The 13,166-nt window shown below is 39.9% G+C and overlaps 2 protein-coding genes across 5 annotated transcripts in view; one reads left to right on the forward strand and one right to left on the reverse strand.

The window, feature by feature from the left end:
- Positions 1-10,883, forward strand: part of si:dkey-246i14.3 (ephrin A4) — a 34,552-nt gene extending 23,669 nt beyond the window's left edge. For 2 of the 4 annotated variants that reach the window (XR_011087323.1, XR_011087324.1), the window contains 5 exons: positions 114-222; positions 6,191-6,245; positions 9,072-10,036; positions 10,125-10,178; positions 10,411-10,883. Coding sequence is in view for 2 of the 4 variants with exons in the window: in XM_049731037.1 (XP_049586994.1) it covers positions 114-202 (89 nt within the window). In the remaining 2 variants the exon portion in view is untranslated. Of the gene's footprint in view, positions 1-113; positions 2,161-6,190; positions 6,246-9,071; positions 10,037-10,124; positions 10,179-10,410 lie in introns of those variants that run through there. The other 2 variants (XM_049731037.1, XM_068651749.1) reach the window with 1 other exon arrangement.
- Positions 8,891-12,731, reverse strand: flad1 (flavin adenine dinucleotide synthetase 1). Its single transcript, XM_049730958.1, has 11 exons — positions 12,642-12,731; positions 12,114-12,201; positions 11,794-11,935; positions 11,358-11,735; positions 10,733-10,846; positions 10,402-10,669; positions 9,895-10,042; positions 9,716-9,814; positions 9,467-9,656; positions 9,234-9,307; positions 8,891-9,165 (listed from the first exon to the last, which is right to left on the reverse strand). The coding sequence occupies exons 2-11, from the start codon at positions 12,119-12,121 to the stop codon at positions 9,030-9,032; spliced, it is 1,557 nt and encodes a 518-aa protein (XP_049586915.1). The 5' UTR covers positions 12,122-12,201; positions 12,642-12,731; the 3' UTR covers positions 8,891-9,029.
- Between the last annotated feature and the right edge of the window lie 435 nt (positions 12,732-13,166).

Below are 13,166 nucleotides of genomic sequence, written 5' to 3' on the forward strand. Positions count from 1 at the left end.
TCCCTGCACCGCACCCCAACTCAAATCTTTAAAATGTCCTCCAACAAAACTAATTCCTAACCACGTCACGAACAAGGAGACACGCTCGTGACATTGTTTGTGTCCTCTCTCAGCGACGTCACCTCTGAATCGAGGTTGTCCATCGAGGGCGCCTTCGCTTCACCTTCTCTTCATCCTCCTCGCCGTCCTGCTGACCACCTGACCTCCTCGCACCTGTTCCCAGTAAGATTTGGAACACTAAGCCGGTGACCCCTCGCCGTCCATGCAAAGGGACCGCGGAAGACGTGTTTGTCATTGCGCGCACACAAACATTCAGGTGCAACACACACACACACACTCAGGGACTTACTGTGCATCCCCCCCGACAATCCTTCTCATCACCTTCCATTAATTACTCGCAGGCCATTTCATTAGGTACACATGCACCACCTAATGCAGTGTTCGTTGAGACGACACTTAACAAAAATGTCCCAAAAAATGGATATACAGGCTAATATTTCATTGTTCTGATTGTGGGTCAACAAAAATACATCATTTGTAGTTGTGTAATTGTTTAATTTCCTGCTACACGGTACACTGGCAGCCACTATATGTCGCTGGCATAGATAGATGAGTAAAAAGATATTATTTTGTAGTAAATAAATATTTTTTGGGACCAGTTAAAAGGGGTGTTTGCGGTTTTCTGCCTGCTAGCATGATTTGAACGTAAGCCAAAATAACGAGACTGGCGGAAGATGAACAAAAAGATTTATTTTTTGTGAATTAATTTCAAAACTAATTAAATATTAGATTATACAGTCAACAATGTAGAGCTATATGAACAACAAAAAGAAAAAACAAATTTTAGTAACGTTTTCAGACCAATTAGGGAAAATTACAAAATATAGGCACGTTTACAACAATTTTTTTGTTGACATTGTCACTGAGGTGCGATATTAATAATTCAGTTTTGTATTGCGGTTGCATTTTGCATCAAATATGTTTGATGCAAAAACAAATGAAATATTTAATTGACTTAATGTTAGTTTGATACAGTGCCACTTTTTTGGTTCCAACACATAAATGTATTTTTTTTACTATAACTTCCTCGATTTGATTAATATAAATGAGGACAAGGAAGTAATGAAAATAATGAGGCAAGGCTGCTGCGCCCCCTACTGGGATCCAACTGGTTTTACTGGAGTGCAACTGGGTTGGCCACCCACTGGATTACAAAGGTGATGTTTAATGATAATAATGATAATGATACTAATAATAGATGGACCTTGGGCTGCTTTGTCCCGTTTGATCGAGCATCCTGCTGTGCTGCTTCTCTGGATCACAGGAGAAACGCACGCCAGGGGGAATTGTGGGTAAACACGACACGGGGCTCGTCTTGCTCCATCGAAGCAGATTATATGCACACATGCTCCTTTTCTTTTTTTTTTTTTTTTTTTTTAACAAGCTCTGGACACATTTTAGCTGATGTTATTAAGACCTGCCAAAATACGCTTGATGTGTGAGAACTTTGTAGTTTTGTGTTATTTAATTGTGGAGAAAGAGTTTCTTTACGCACAATGTTTTATATTGTAGATAAATATTTGTTTTATTTTGGTGTACCAATGTTTTGACGCAATGGAGTTTTGCTAGCCTGATTAATTGGCCATTTTAATTCATTATTAATCAGTTGGTTCTTTTTAATTTTTGATGAAATTACTTTTTTTTAATTTTTTTGTGGGTTTGTTACCTGAAGTGCCATTTTTTAATTATAAATGTAAAAATGTTGATTTTTTTTTATACGGATAACCATAAATTCTTCAAATGAAATGAAAAAAATACTTTTTTAAAAATGTATGTTTGAAATGTTTGATTGCCTTGAGCTTAAATTCGTTTCGAATGTTTAAACATGGCGCTTATAAATTTTGTTCTTTCAAAACACTGTAAATCACCATTAATGCAACTTTTATTGTTAATTTTTTTTTAATCATTTGTGGTATAGAATTTTATGTACAGTTTAGTTTTCTGTGTGTGTGTAATGTTCCCTCCGTGTTCACATTTTAGTGAAAATTGTAGCTTCTTCTGTGAAGAGACAACTGCAATCTGAGCCTAATTATCTTTTCTTTTTTTTCTACTATTTGCATCCAATTGTGGCAACAAAATAAATTTGGGGAAACTCTGTAATTAACGTGTGTTTAATCCGATCTGGCACATGTAGGACATGCAAGATCCTGGAAATGAGGATTGTCGGGAAGGCCCCCTAAGGTGACCTTGTGGTGTAGAAGGCACTTGTAAGCTGCTAAGGTATTGAGCCCAGGGTCTTTTATCCACGGCCGGCCCTGGCCTGATAAGCCTCGGCTAGCCAATAGACTCTGTTTATTAATGGACCCTCCGGCTTTATTGCCAATAAACAAGTCACTGTATTTATCACGGGGCTCGGCTCGGGAGATGTTGTTGAAAATATAAAAGTGAGCTTCCAAATAAGCTGTAAATGCATTTCCATTTATATGGGCCACGATGGAGGCACTCTTGGCGAAAAGGCAGAGAGGCAATTTCCTGGCTAACGGGGCTAATGTTGCTATTTCATGCTTGATGATGGCTTGTGATGACACGTTTGTCATCGTCAGCCGCTTTGGATTCTTGACCTTGATATCCGGAGCACATGTTTCTGTTTGACTTGACGCTATAGTGATGGGTAAGTGTGTAACTTTATTCAAATTGAACCCAAAGGAAAGTCAAGTCGCAAATTTTCTTTTAAAATGTATACTGTGTGACGCCACGGAAGTATAGAATGTAAATTAAGCGAAAAATCCACCAATTTATATCCATCTCCGGGTGCGGCGGCCATTTTGCTACTTGCTGTCGACTGAAAATGACATCACAGTTCCTCTGGGACAAACGACCAATCAGCTTGCGATCTGTGTGTCACATGGGCATAATTCCAGCTAAGTTGGGGAATCAAATAATACACTCAGTACGACTACACTTTACAACTTTTATAAGTGTTTTTATGTGTGCTTTTTATGACTTTTGTCTATTAGCGTAATTAAACGGAAGAAGGGAAGACAGTTAATTTCTTTATTAGTGAGCCAACTTACAAATTCAGCAGGGGATCGAATAATTATTTTCCACTCTGCATATTATTTTTATTTTTTTCCCTTGACTTGTTTTGACTCTATTTCCACCCTTAAACTATTTTCACATTTCTGTTCCTGGACAAAAAAATAAAGTTTCTTTTGTGTCGGGTAGAAGAATTGGCGTTGAATTTGACCCCTAGCCAAATTAGCAAATGCACAAGCCACTTTATTAGGTACAGGCATCCATCTATACGGAAGATTACACAACATAAAACAATCCAAAAGTAGTTAAGAAGTTTGTGCCCAAGTTTCACATTTAATAGCAGATAGTATTGTGTAGCCTTCTCGCTAATTATAGTACATTAAATTTCCGCACAGCGGGTCCTCTCGCTTCTCTTTTAATTGGGCCTCCGTTGAATATTCCGGCGCACATTGCTGCTGTTAATCACAACTAGAGACTATTAAAGGGGAGTGGGAGAAAAAACATTTTACTCGCACTTTCATTGCCATTGAGTCAATTTCTTCCTCTGGATTGAACTTTTTTTGTAATTGTAAAGTTTTGTAATTAGCAAGACACATGTTAGCATGCGGCGGAAATTGAGGCTAAGTCTCGAGCGCTACTTGACACGGTTTGAAGGAAGGTGGACATGAGAGAGGTGGCGCAGGAAGTGACCTTCTCTGAATAAAAGGATTACACACTCCTTTAGAAAATCTTTTAACAGGATTTCTACTCTTTTGTTCAGCCGTTATCCCAGCAGCTTCCATTCATGTATCTCCTCGGTACAGGGAAAGCTTTCATGTGATTAATACTATGACCAAGGTGGCGTATATCCAGGTAACTGCTCACCCCCTCCCCTTTGTGATATTTTTGTCATCCCACATAAATTGCATTTAGGCGATACACAGTCAGTGGTCTAAAGTTTTCCTCCACTTGACATCTCTTGCAGATATTGCATGTTTTGTTTCATCGCTCCACAAGCTGAATATGTGATCCAGTCAAGAGTAAAAAAGCTTGTGTGGGCGTTTCAAACTATACAGACGCCATCCAAAGATGGTTGAAAATTCAGGATTAGCCTCTTCTATTTCGAGTTGTTTCACCGCACTTGGATTTTAGAAATGGCCAACTTCTTTATAATAGTCACTCACTTGAATTTTTTCTTGGAGTGTAAATGTAGAATTATAAATCTAGTGTATTCATGAAGTCCAGTCCATTACATATAAAAATAAAATATTTTATTCATTTGGAAATCTGCCAGTTAATTTTTATTTTCTCTCATATTTATTATGTATTTAATGCAGCATTTTAGTAATATTGCAAAATGAATAATAATGAATAATAAATATATGGAGGCATCTTAATCCAGACAACAAATGCCAAATCAATCAATTTGCTTTTTATGTTTATTTTAGGTTATTTATTTATCGGAAAAATTATGGAAAAAATAATTCAAAGAACTAATTTCTTTTTTTAATTTACATTTACATTACATTTATGTTTATTTTAAGTTATTTATTTATCGGGAAAATTATGTAAAAAATAATTTAAAGAAAAAAAATATTTTTTAAATATATATTTAATACGCAGAAGGGATTCAATGATGCTATTGACTTTATTCAAGATCCCACAGCTCTCGTTTGTCGTATCCAACACAGCCGAAGTGCAAAATGTGTATGTCAGATGTCCAACAAGGTGTGTAACTACTCACTGTCTTCCTCAATGTCACACTGAGGAATGCGGGGAACATTGAGACAAAGCAGGAAACTACACTCGGCTGAGCTCCTGGGTGCACCCGTTACCATGGCAACAGTCACTGCTTGATGACCCAACGTCACACTGGCATTTATTACCTCCACCGACGGTGGTGGGGGGGGGGGGCATTTTTTTTCCGTCCTTGTTGAAGGTGCAGGCTTAAATGCAACTTAGGTTTGGGCGTACGGGGAAAGGAGGAGCCGATTAGATCTTAGAACAAGACCTGGGGGAATAACCTTGGCTAATGAACCAGTGCTGTTGAACCCAAAGATGATTTGATCATATGTTAGAAGCCCCCCCCCACAAAATGGTTTGTGGCAGAGGTCAAATGAGTACATCAATGTTCACCGTCACTTTTAAAGTCACATTTTCATGTCAAATAAAAATGCTCAAAGTGTTAAAGGTCACATTCCCAAAATAGTTGAGATGGAAAAAGGTAAAACCAGTTCACTCTCAGCAGAATTTTTTTTTTTATATTTATATAATAATGTACATTATTTAATAGAATATTAAATAAATATTATAAATAATATGTATATAATAATATACATTATTATTTAATATAATAATATATAATTCTAGTTCTTGTGCTAGAATTTTCTGAGCAAATATCTTGACATTTTAAAAGGTTTCTCAGCATGTGCACCAAAAACACCAATTCTGAAATCTTGTACAAGGGAGGTCTTTGGTTTTGAGCTGCCCCCCCGTCCATCCGTCACACGTCCCCCAATTCCCACTTTCCTTTTCTTTCCTCCACTTTGAGCTAGTGACACTTTGATAGCGAGCGTCGCCATTGTCCATGTTTCGGTCTGCTGCTTCTACATGCGACCCGGCTGGCAATTTACATCGGCTCAAAGAACCCCCCCCCCCCGTCCCCCTCGTCAAGGACCCGTCATCCGAATCGCTGTGTCATGCACCTTCGAGTGTCGTTTTACACCGCGGGGGCCGCCGAGCAACCGGATCGGGGACGTGTATCCTTTTCAAAGAAAAACACATTTAGAGTCTGATATGCTAAGTTGGCTCCATTATCGAATCTCGCCACATGTTTCTCGCGCACCTAAACGCACCTGGTTCAGTGTGTTCCAAAGACTTCACACGGTTGTTCACATTGAATTCATATCAGATTTGGACGGGACAGGATTTATGGCCTTGTTCATATGCTATACGTGAATATCTGTACATGTTCATACACATCCAGTCCAAGTCAGCTGGAGCTACAAAGCTGAATTTGCAGAGGTATTTTTTTTTGTGGGAGTCTGAAACAATATTAAAAACTAGAACTAGATTTCCCTAAACCATGTTGTTAAATTTGATATGACATTTAATTTGTGGATTAACCTCCAATGCAACATTCTGATGAACTCGTTCCCTTTATTATCTATTTCAGGGGGCGGCCATCTTGCCACTTGCTGTCGCCTGAAAATGACATCACAGCAGCTCAGGTAACGACCAATCAGAATGTCACATGACCAAACTCAGAACACAAAAAACCAACACCTTAGAAAACCACTCTGAAAATGAAAATGACACTGCCACCTACTGTAGTGGATGTGCAATTACACTCAGGGAGGTCCCGCCCCCTGCTGCACAAATACTAGAATCATAGATATAAATGAATCTGAACGCACTTCTCTTCGTGGCTACCTTGCAAAGGTAATACCTGCCTGACAGTCAGTTATTACCTCAGCCAAGCAATCTTTTTTTTTATTGCCGTTTGTTAGCAAGATTTGGCAAAAAACGCACAATCGATTCAAAGTTTCCCTATGGGAAATAATGCAAAGTCAATAATTTGTTCCTGTCTTGAGTCTGTCACCATCATAAAACCATTATTAACTGGACAGACAATATTCTTTATTAGTGACAGAAAAGTCAAGTTGACTAAAAAAAAAAAAAGTAATATTACTCACCTTTTGAAAATGCCAAACTGACAGGTAAAGTGTGCTGGAACATGTTTGCCGAGCTTCGTGTGCTTTTGAATTTACATCCCCTGGGGGTATGTAAAGTTATGTAGCTAAATGCTAAAATGACAAAAAAAAACTTAAATGAGACCAAGCAAAAATCAGATCAATTTAAAATATTTCATTTTTGTGTGCATTGAGAGCATTCAAATGGACCAAAGAGCTCAAGTCCGAGCACGTTCTTACTAGCTCAGCAATAGCAACCGCGATCGGGGCGCGGAAGCTAAATTCAAGCGAATGATGAAGAAAAAACGATGGTGACAAGGAGAGTGCACTAACTCTAAGGAGAATGGAAGCGTGAGGCTGATGGGGCTGAAACACATCGGGACTAATGAGCCCAAGCAGCCCGGGAGGTGAGACGCTAGGACAAACATGCTGTTGATTTACTTGACAGTGTGGAAGGAATTTCTTGTGACTGTGATAAAAAAAAAAAAAAGTCAATAACAAAAGACAAGTTGATTTTCCTCAACTGTTACAAATGGGGACATTTTGTGACCAGTATTTTATTATTTGAATACAATTATGAGTACCTTATATTAAATATACAACTTGATTTTATATTAGTTCACTTTAAACATCCACTATTCGTACAATCACGTTTGAGGAAAACATTTTACCGTCTGCTTACCTGCAGAAAGGACAGAATTGTACGTGACAAGCTGGTAGTATCGGGTGTGATAGTATCGGAGCACTTTACAAATGTAGAAGTACGATAGGTCACGAGAATCAATATGGCTGCTTGATAATAATAATAATGATAATAATAGTAATAATAATAATAATAATAATAATAATAATAATAATACACGTTACTGTGGGAAAATGTTTCTAAGAAAAAAAATATTTAAATTGTACTCGACGCCGAGCGTGGGTGAAGGCCCGCTGTGCCGCCCCCCTTTCCTTCTTAACCCGGGCCACTATCGATCCAAGCGTGCCACGCGACAGTGCGCAAGTGGATCGATGCGCCTGGATTCAATCATGTCTACAGAAAGACAAGCCAATTTATTGTCGTTGGCGGTGCTGAATGGAAAACGTGAGGACAACGCGCCCGTGAGGGCCGCCAAGTGAATTACAAGTGGACGTCACTTTAGTGTGTGTGTGTGTGTTGTGATATAAAATATTCCAATATTTATTTTGGAATGCTTTATCGGTAGCCTGTCCGTCCTCACGCTCGTCTTGTAAACTTTTATATTCTTTCATTGGCTAGTTAGGATTGAAGCGTATTAATTCTGCCTGGCAACAGGACTCGTCACCGAATTCATTAGACCAATAACAAACAGAGTATAATGACGTAAGATGTCCGTGTAATTTAAATAAAAATTAAAAAAAATAATTTAGAAAAAAAAAACATATGCACAACTTTAGAAGAACCTGAACGCAGAAAATATTCGGCTACCTCACTTTCTTTCAATAATAAAAATCTTAAAATTAATTTCAAAACACACAGGAAGCCATTCAAGTGATAATAATTAATATGAGTATTGTAGTTTTCCTGGTGTGTAGACTGAAAAGAAACGTATCATGAGAATTGACTTTTTAATTGAGCTTGTATAGAAATAATTAAGTCTTTGAAGTGCCTGGCCACCCATCAAGAGTGAAATGAAACAACTAAGTCAATCCTTTATCTCACTGTTTTTCAAAATGTGTCAGTGAGTGAGCTGTTCTGCACCGTGTAATTTAACAGTGGGCCCAATTAGTCCAATTAGCCAAGGGCGCTATCGCATCATTTGCAGTCTGAGTCTCGGGAACGGGGAACATCTGCTCGAGACGGAGTCAAGTCTTCGATACCACCACAACAGGATGTTAGATTTGTTGTCATTTAAAAAAATAGTTGCTTAAAGTCTCTAAATAGAGCAAGAGTCACAAATTTGGCATCACCGAGTCGCTTGCCTGAGCTCCACCTGCAGTTGTCATGGTAACAAAAGGTATGGTTTGCATTTGGAGGAGACACAACCACCCGCTAAAACTGGGTATTAATTTTAACTGGCCCTGATTATTTGGATCTGCAGAACCTCTAACAAAAATAATATTTGCACATCATCGGCGGAACCAATATTTCTGCATTTTATCGGATTTAATAGCGAAGCTTACGCTAAATCAATTGAAATAGTCACATGACCATAGATAAATACAATTTGATTATTTTATTCAGCAGCGTAAAAAGCTTATGGCTCAGTCAGACACACTTTATCATTTACAAATACAGTTCTTTTTTTTTTTTTAACGGCTATTGACGGACTTTGAAAATAAAAACGTTTGCGTTAAGTGTCAGGCACGAGAATTACGCTCCTCTTCTTCATTTTCTAATAGGTAAGCTGGCTGGTAGCGCTTCACTCCTCTTTCATCCACCACTTGCAGCGCCGCGTTTCGACACGTGTTGTCCATGCTGCCCAGGGACGTGTACCTGGTCGGAAAAATAATCACATCGTTAAAAATATCGTTAACGCAACGACTGGGTGAGTATGTTTTTACCCTTTATCGTAAAGAATGCAATAGGGAACGTATAATGTTCTCAAGAAGGACCAAATGTCATGGTAAGTCCAGTCCTGTGTTGAAAGAAGTCACATTTAAATTGATTAGAATTGATTCAATGCATAAGAACTTCAAAAATTTAGACTCTTTAAGTGCCATTGACAGGAAATGTCGTCCAGCGTTTTTTTTTTCAATTCCATTTAAGTGTATGTTGTGTTGGGGGTGTTACTGACCAGTAAAGGGTTGACTCTCATATAAGTCGGCCAGTCGGGGTCCGTGGGGCACATGGGGGTTAGCGTGTGAGAGTAAGGGTCGCTCCTCCTGGTGCCCATCAAGACGGCTTTCAGCTCGGGTCGCCGTTCCTGCACCTCGCTCAGCGCCTGTCGGATACTGCCCTCCACGGAGAACAGATCCAAGTCGTATCTGAGGGGAGGAGTGTTGGCATATTTGTAAATTGAAAATTTGGAATGGAGTCGAGTCACCTTTTGATGGTGTCCTGAAGGAAGCGCTCCATTTCTGAGAACGGAGAGACGATGCGAATGTAAAGCGCTTTCACTTTGTCTTTACTTTCCGGGTAGCGCCTGGAAGCAGAAATAGGACATCAAAACAAATAACAAGATACAGATTACTTTTCACTCATCTTTTTCTTTTTTTTTCCTACCTCTTTAGTGCAGCGTAGTAGAGATGCAAGAGCGCCGTGCAGTCCTTGCCGCCGTTAAAGCCGATGCAGACTTCCTCCATGGAATACCGATCCAGCGCCGCTTCGACTGTCTTCAAGGCAGATGCAACTTTCTCCCCCAGCGGTGAGCCTGCAGGACAGGAGAGATTATTCCAGAATTTTGGATGACCAATATTCTTGCTATTAACACAGGTTGTGATTTATTTTGACAGATTTAAATCTTTTGGCGGGGTTAGTCTGTGGGACATTTGTGGAGCCACACACTGGTGAGTTACAAAAAGAAACTGAATAGCTAACTGAATGACACAATTTTTTTTTAATTTAAAGTATAAGATAAAAATATCAACAATAATAATAAATAATAATAATAAATCATAATAATAATGAAAATGTGTTATTCAAAAACAGGCTATTATTTGAAATTGAAAGTTTTAAAATAATGGACAAAAAAAAAAATGGTTTGGTCCTTAACATCTGTCAATCTCTTACCGGTGTTAGCTAACGTGTACACCTCAGCCGTGGCAATGGACACGGGATCCTTCACTAAGGGCACCACGCTTCCTATCGGCAGCAACTCGATCAACTGCGCCCGAGCTTTGTCCACCTCCTCCTGGCTGTCCGAGTCCAGGACCAGCCTGACTTGGTGGTAGTTGCTCAGCCAGTCTGGGTAGGAGCCGAGGGCCACCTTGCGACCCCAGGAGGCCTGCAGCTTGGTGAGCACCGGGGCGATCGCGGTCTCATCCTCAGCCACAAACACCTGACGACAATCGGAGTCTCGCTGAGTTGATCAGAATCGAAAAAAAAACAAATATCGGCTTACCTCACGAGTATGAAAAGTGGTTCCTGAACTAGCAAAAAGATGTTCCAACCCATTAAAGGCTCTCTCCATTAGAGATGGAATTCCTGGGAAGATATACACATTACGCACGCTCACCTGTAAGAAAAAATAAATAAATAAAACTTGAAATTCAGTCGTCAGTTTTCCCTTGCAGCACTTGAAATCGTGAAGCTGCAAAATGTAACTTTGCAAACTATAATTTGCAAACTTTTTGCTCTCCGGGTTGGAAAGATATATTCAGTCAAGGGGAAGAGAAATAACAAACCACGGAATCCAAAATAATTTCCAATACTGTGGAACACGCTGAAGACAAGCCTTGTCAAGTGAGGGAAAATACGACAGTGACACTGTGACATTACAGAGAACTGTTCGTCCTTGTGAAATTGTTGAAACGATTAGATGGAGGCAGGTCAGGAAGGCAAATTGTGCGTGAGCTCCGAAAACGATTGCTTCACAATTGGCAGAAAGTCGAAAAGTGGTGGAGACAGACCTCCAGATTAAGTTTTTGTACTTGACATACTAAAATTTAGTTTGAATTGATGGAAACTTTTTTTTTTTTTCCCTCTAACAAACCCTTTCCACCCAAACTATGCAAAATTACACCCACCAGTGGATAACGGAGGGGTTTCCCCGTCTGAGCATCTGTTCCAAAATTGAGTTTGGCCGATTTGGGCACCATGGCTAACTTCATCGCCGGGCTGCTTTTGTCCACCGTGCCGAAAAACTCCTCCACCAGCCGAGAAAGTTCAGGGTGTTGATAGACCTCCTCGTTGAAGGCCATGGCGATGCTTTCAAAGGTGACGTCGTCGTGGGTGGGCCCGATGCCCCCTGAGGTGATCAGGTGGGTATGCTGAGAAGAAAGGAGAGCCACTTCTTTGGCGATGACATCCTGGACGTCCGGAATGACTGTGATGCGTTGCACGGACACGCCGAGCTTCCGCAACGCTCGTGTGAGAAAGCCGCTGTTGGTGTCCACCGTGTGGCCCTGAGACAAGATGTGGCTGTCACATTCATAGATCAGATCCCCACCCCCCGAGCCTCACCTTGAGTATCTCATCCCCGATGATGAGGATGGCAGCAGTCGGAGTCTCCTCACTAGCGGCGGTTGTCATTGCTACTTTACCCAGATGAGCCGCCAGACTCCTCAAACGCACCTCCGCTCGACTCAGCTTCAAAATAGCCGGGCTACGAAACACAACGGGATTATGTGAGACACGAGAGGGTCAAATTATTAGAAACACCTCCCTTAACGACAGTTAGGCCAATCAACACAAGAGTTTTGTAAGCAGCTTGTGTCTTCATTCTAGTTTTATTTGCACTTAATGACAATTAGTGTATGAACTGCATGGAATTTGAATCTTACATCAACATGAAGAATCCATTAAGAATATGTAAATTAATACACAGCTCAGCCCTCCCGGTATTTCTTGACAGCTCCTACCAGGAAGAACCTGGGAAATATTAGAAGATTGTGTCATTTATGATCAGGCAGTGATACATTCGATATATACCTTTCGTTTTTATGGGTCCTTCCAAATGAATAGCGTAATATACTGGTAATACACGCTTGCATGCATCACCTTCTATATGGACACTGCATGATGGTGAAAGGCGTTTTATTTTCGTTAAACGAAAGAGTGTCAATAGAAAATACTTTGTTGAGTCTTGAAACTTGACTTTCTAGATGAACTTCAAGTCAAGCGTGACCGAGATGGCTTCTCGTGATGCAAGCTGTCTCCTTGTTACATGACTCGATGGCATGTTAGCAATGAGCACGTTAGCTGTTTAAACGCCATTCTAGATCTTTCGAAGCGCTTTATTCTCTCGATTTGCAAAGGAGTAATAAACTGTAATGTTGTCAAATAAACTCGGTAAATACAAGAAAGCTTACTGGTGTCGCGTGTGTTCCTCCTCGAGAAAGCTGCGGTCGTCATTCAAATGACGTAACAGTCACTGTCCAATCAACAACAATACATTGTTTCTTTTTCCCATGGGAGCCAATCAAATTTACAAAGGCGGGTCTTAGCGTAAAAATGCGGAAGTAAACAGCCAAGGTCCTGTCATTCATCCAGAAGACTGTGGAAGAAAAAACTTCTAAATTGCTGTAATTATATAAACCGAGTGACAACTATTAGCAAATATTATAATTTTGATAAATTAATATTTCTTTAGACAATCTCGAGCATAACAGTGACTTCCTGAGCGCCTCCTTTGGTCAGTGGCGCTACTACACACGTCTGAATAAATTGGTCGTGTCTGGAGTTATTTCCCTGGCCTGTGGGTGGCGCAATGCGGTGCGCCTAAAGCCGAGGCAATGTAAAATTGAATATTAAATGTTGATGATGTAAATTCCATAATACAACATAATTTATATAGGAACTAGTATTAGCAAACATCCATTGTCTGAATTAGTACT

The sequence above is a fragment of the Syngnathus scovelli genome, chromosome 9 (genome assembly GCF_024217435.2).
Source record: "Syngnathus scovelli strain Florida chromosome 9, RoL_Ssco_1.2, whole genome shotgun sequence".
NCBI lineage: Eukaryota > Metazoa > Chordata > Actinopteri > Syngnathiformes > Syngnathidae > Syngnathus > Syngnathus scovelli.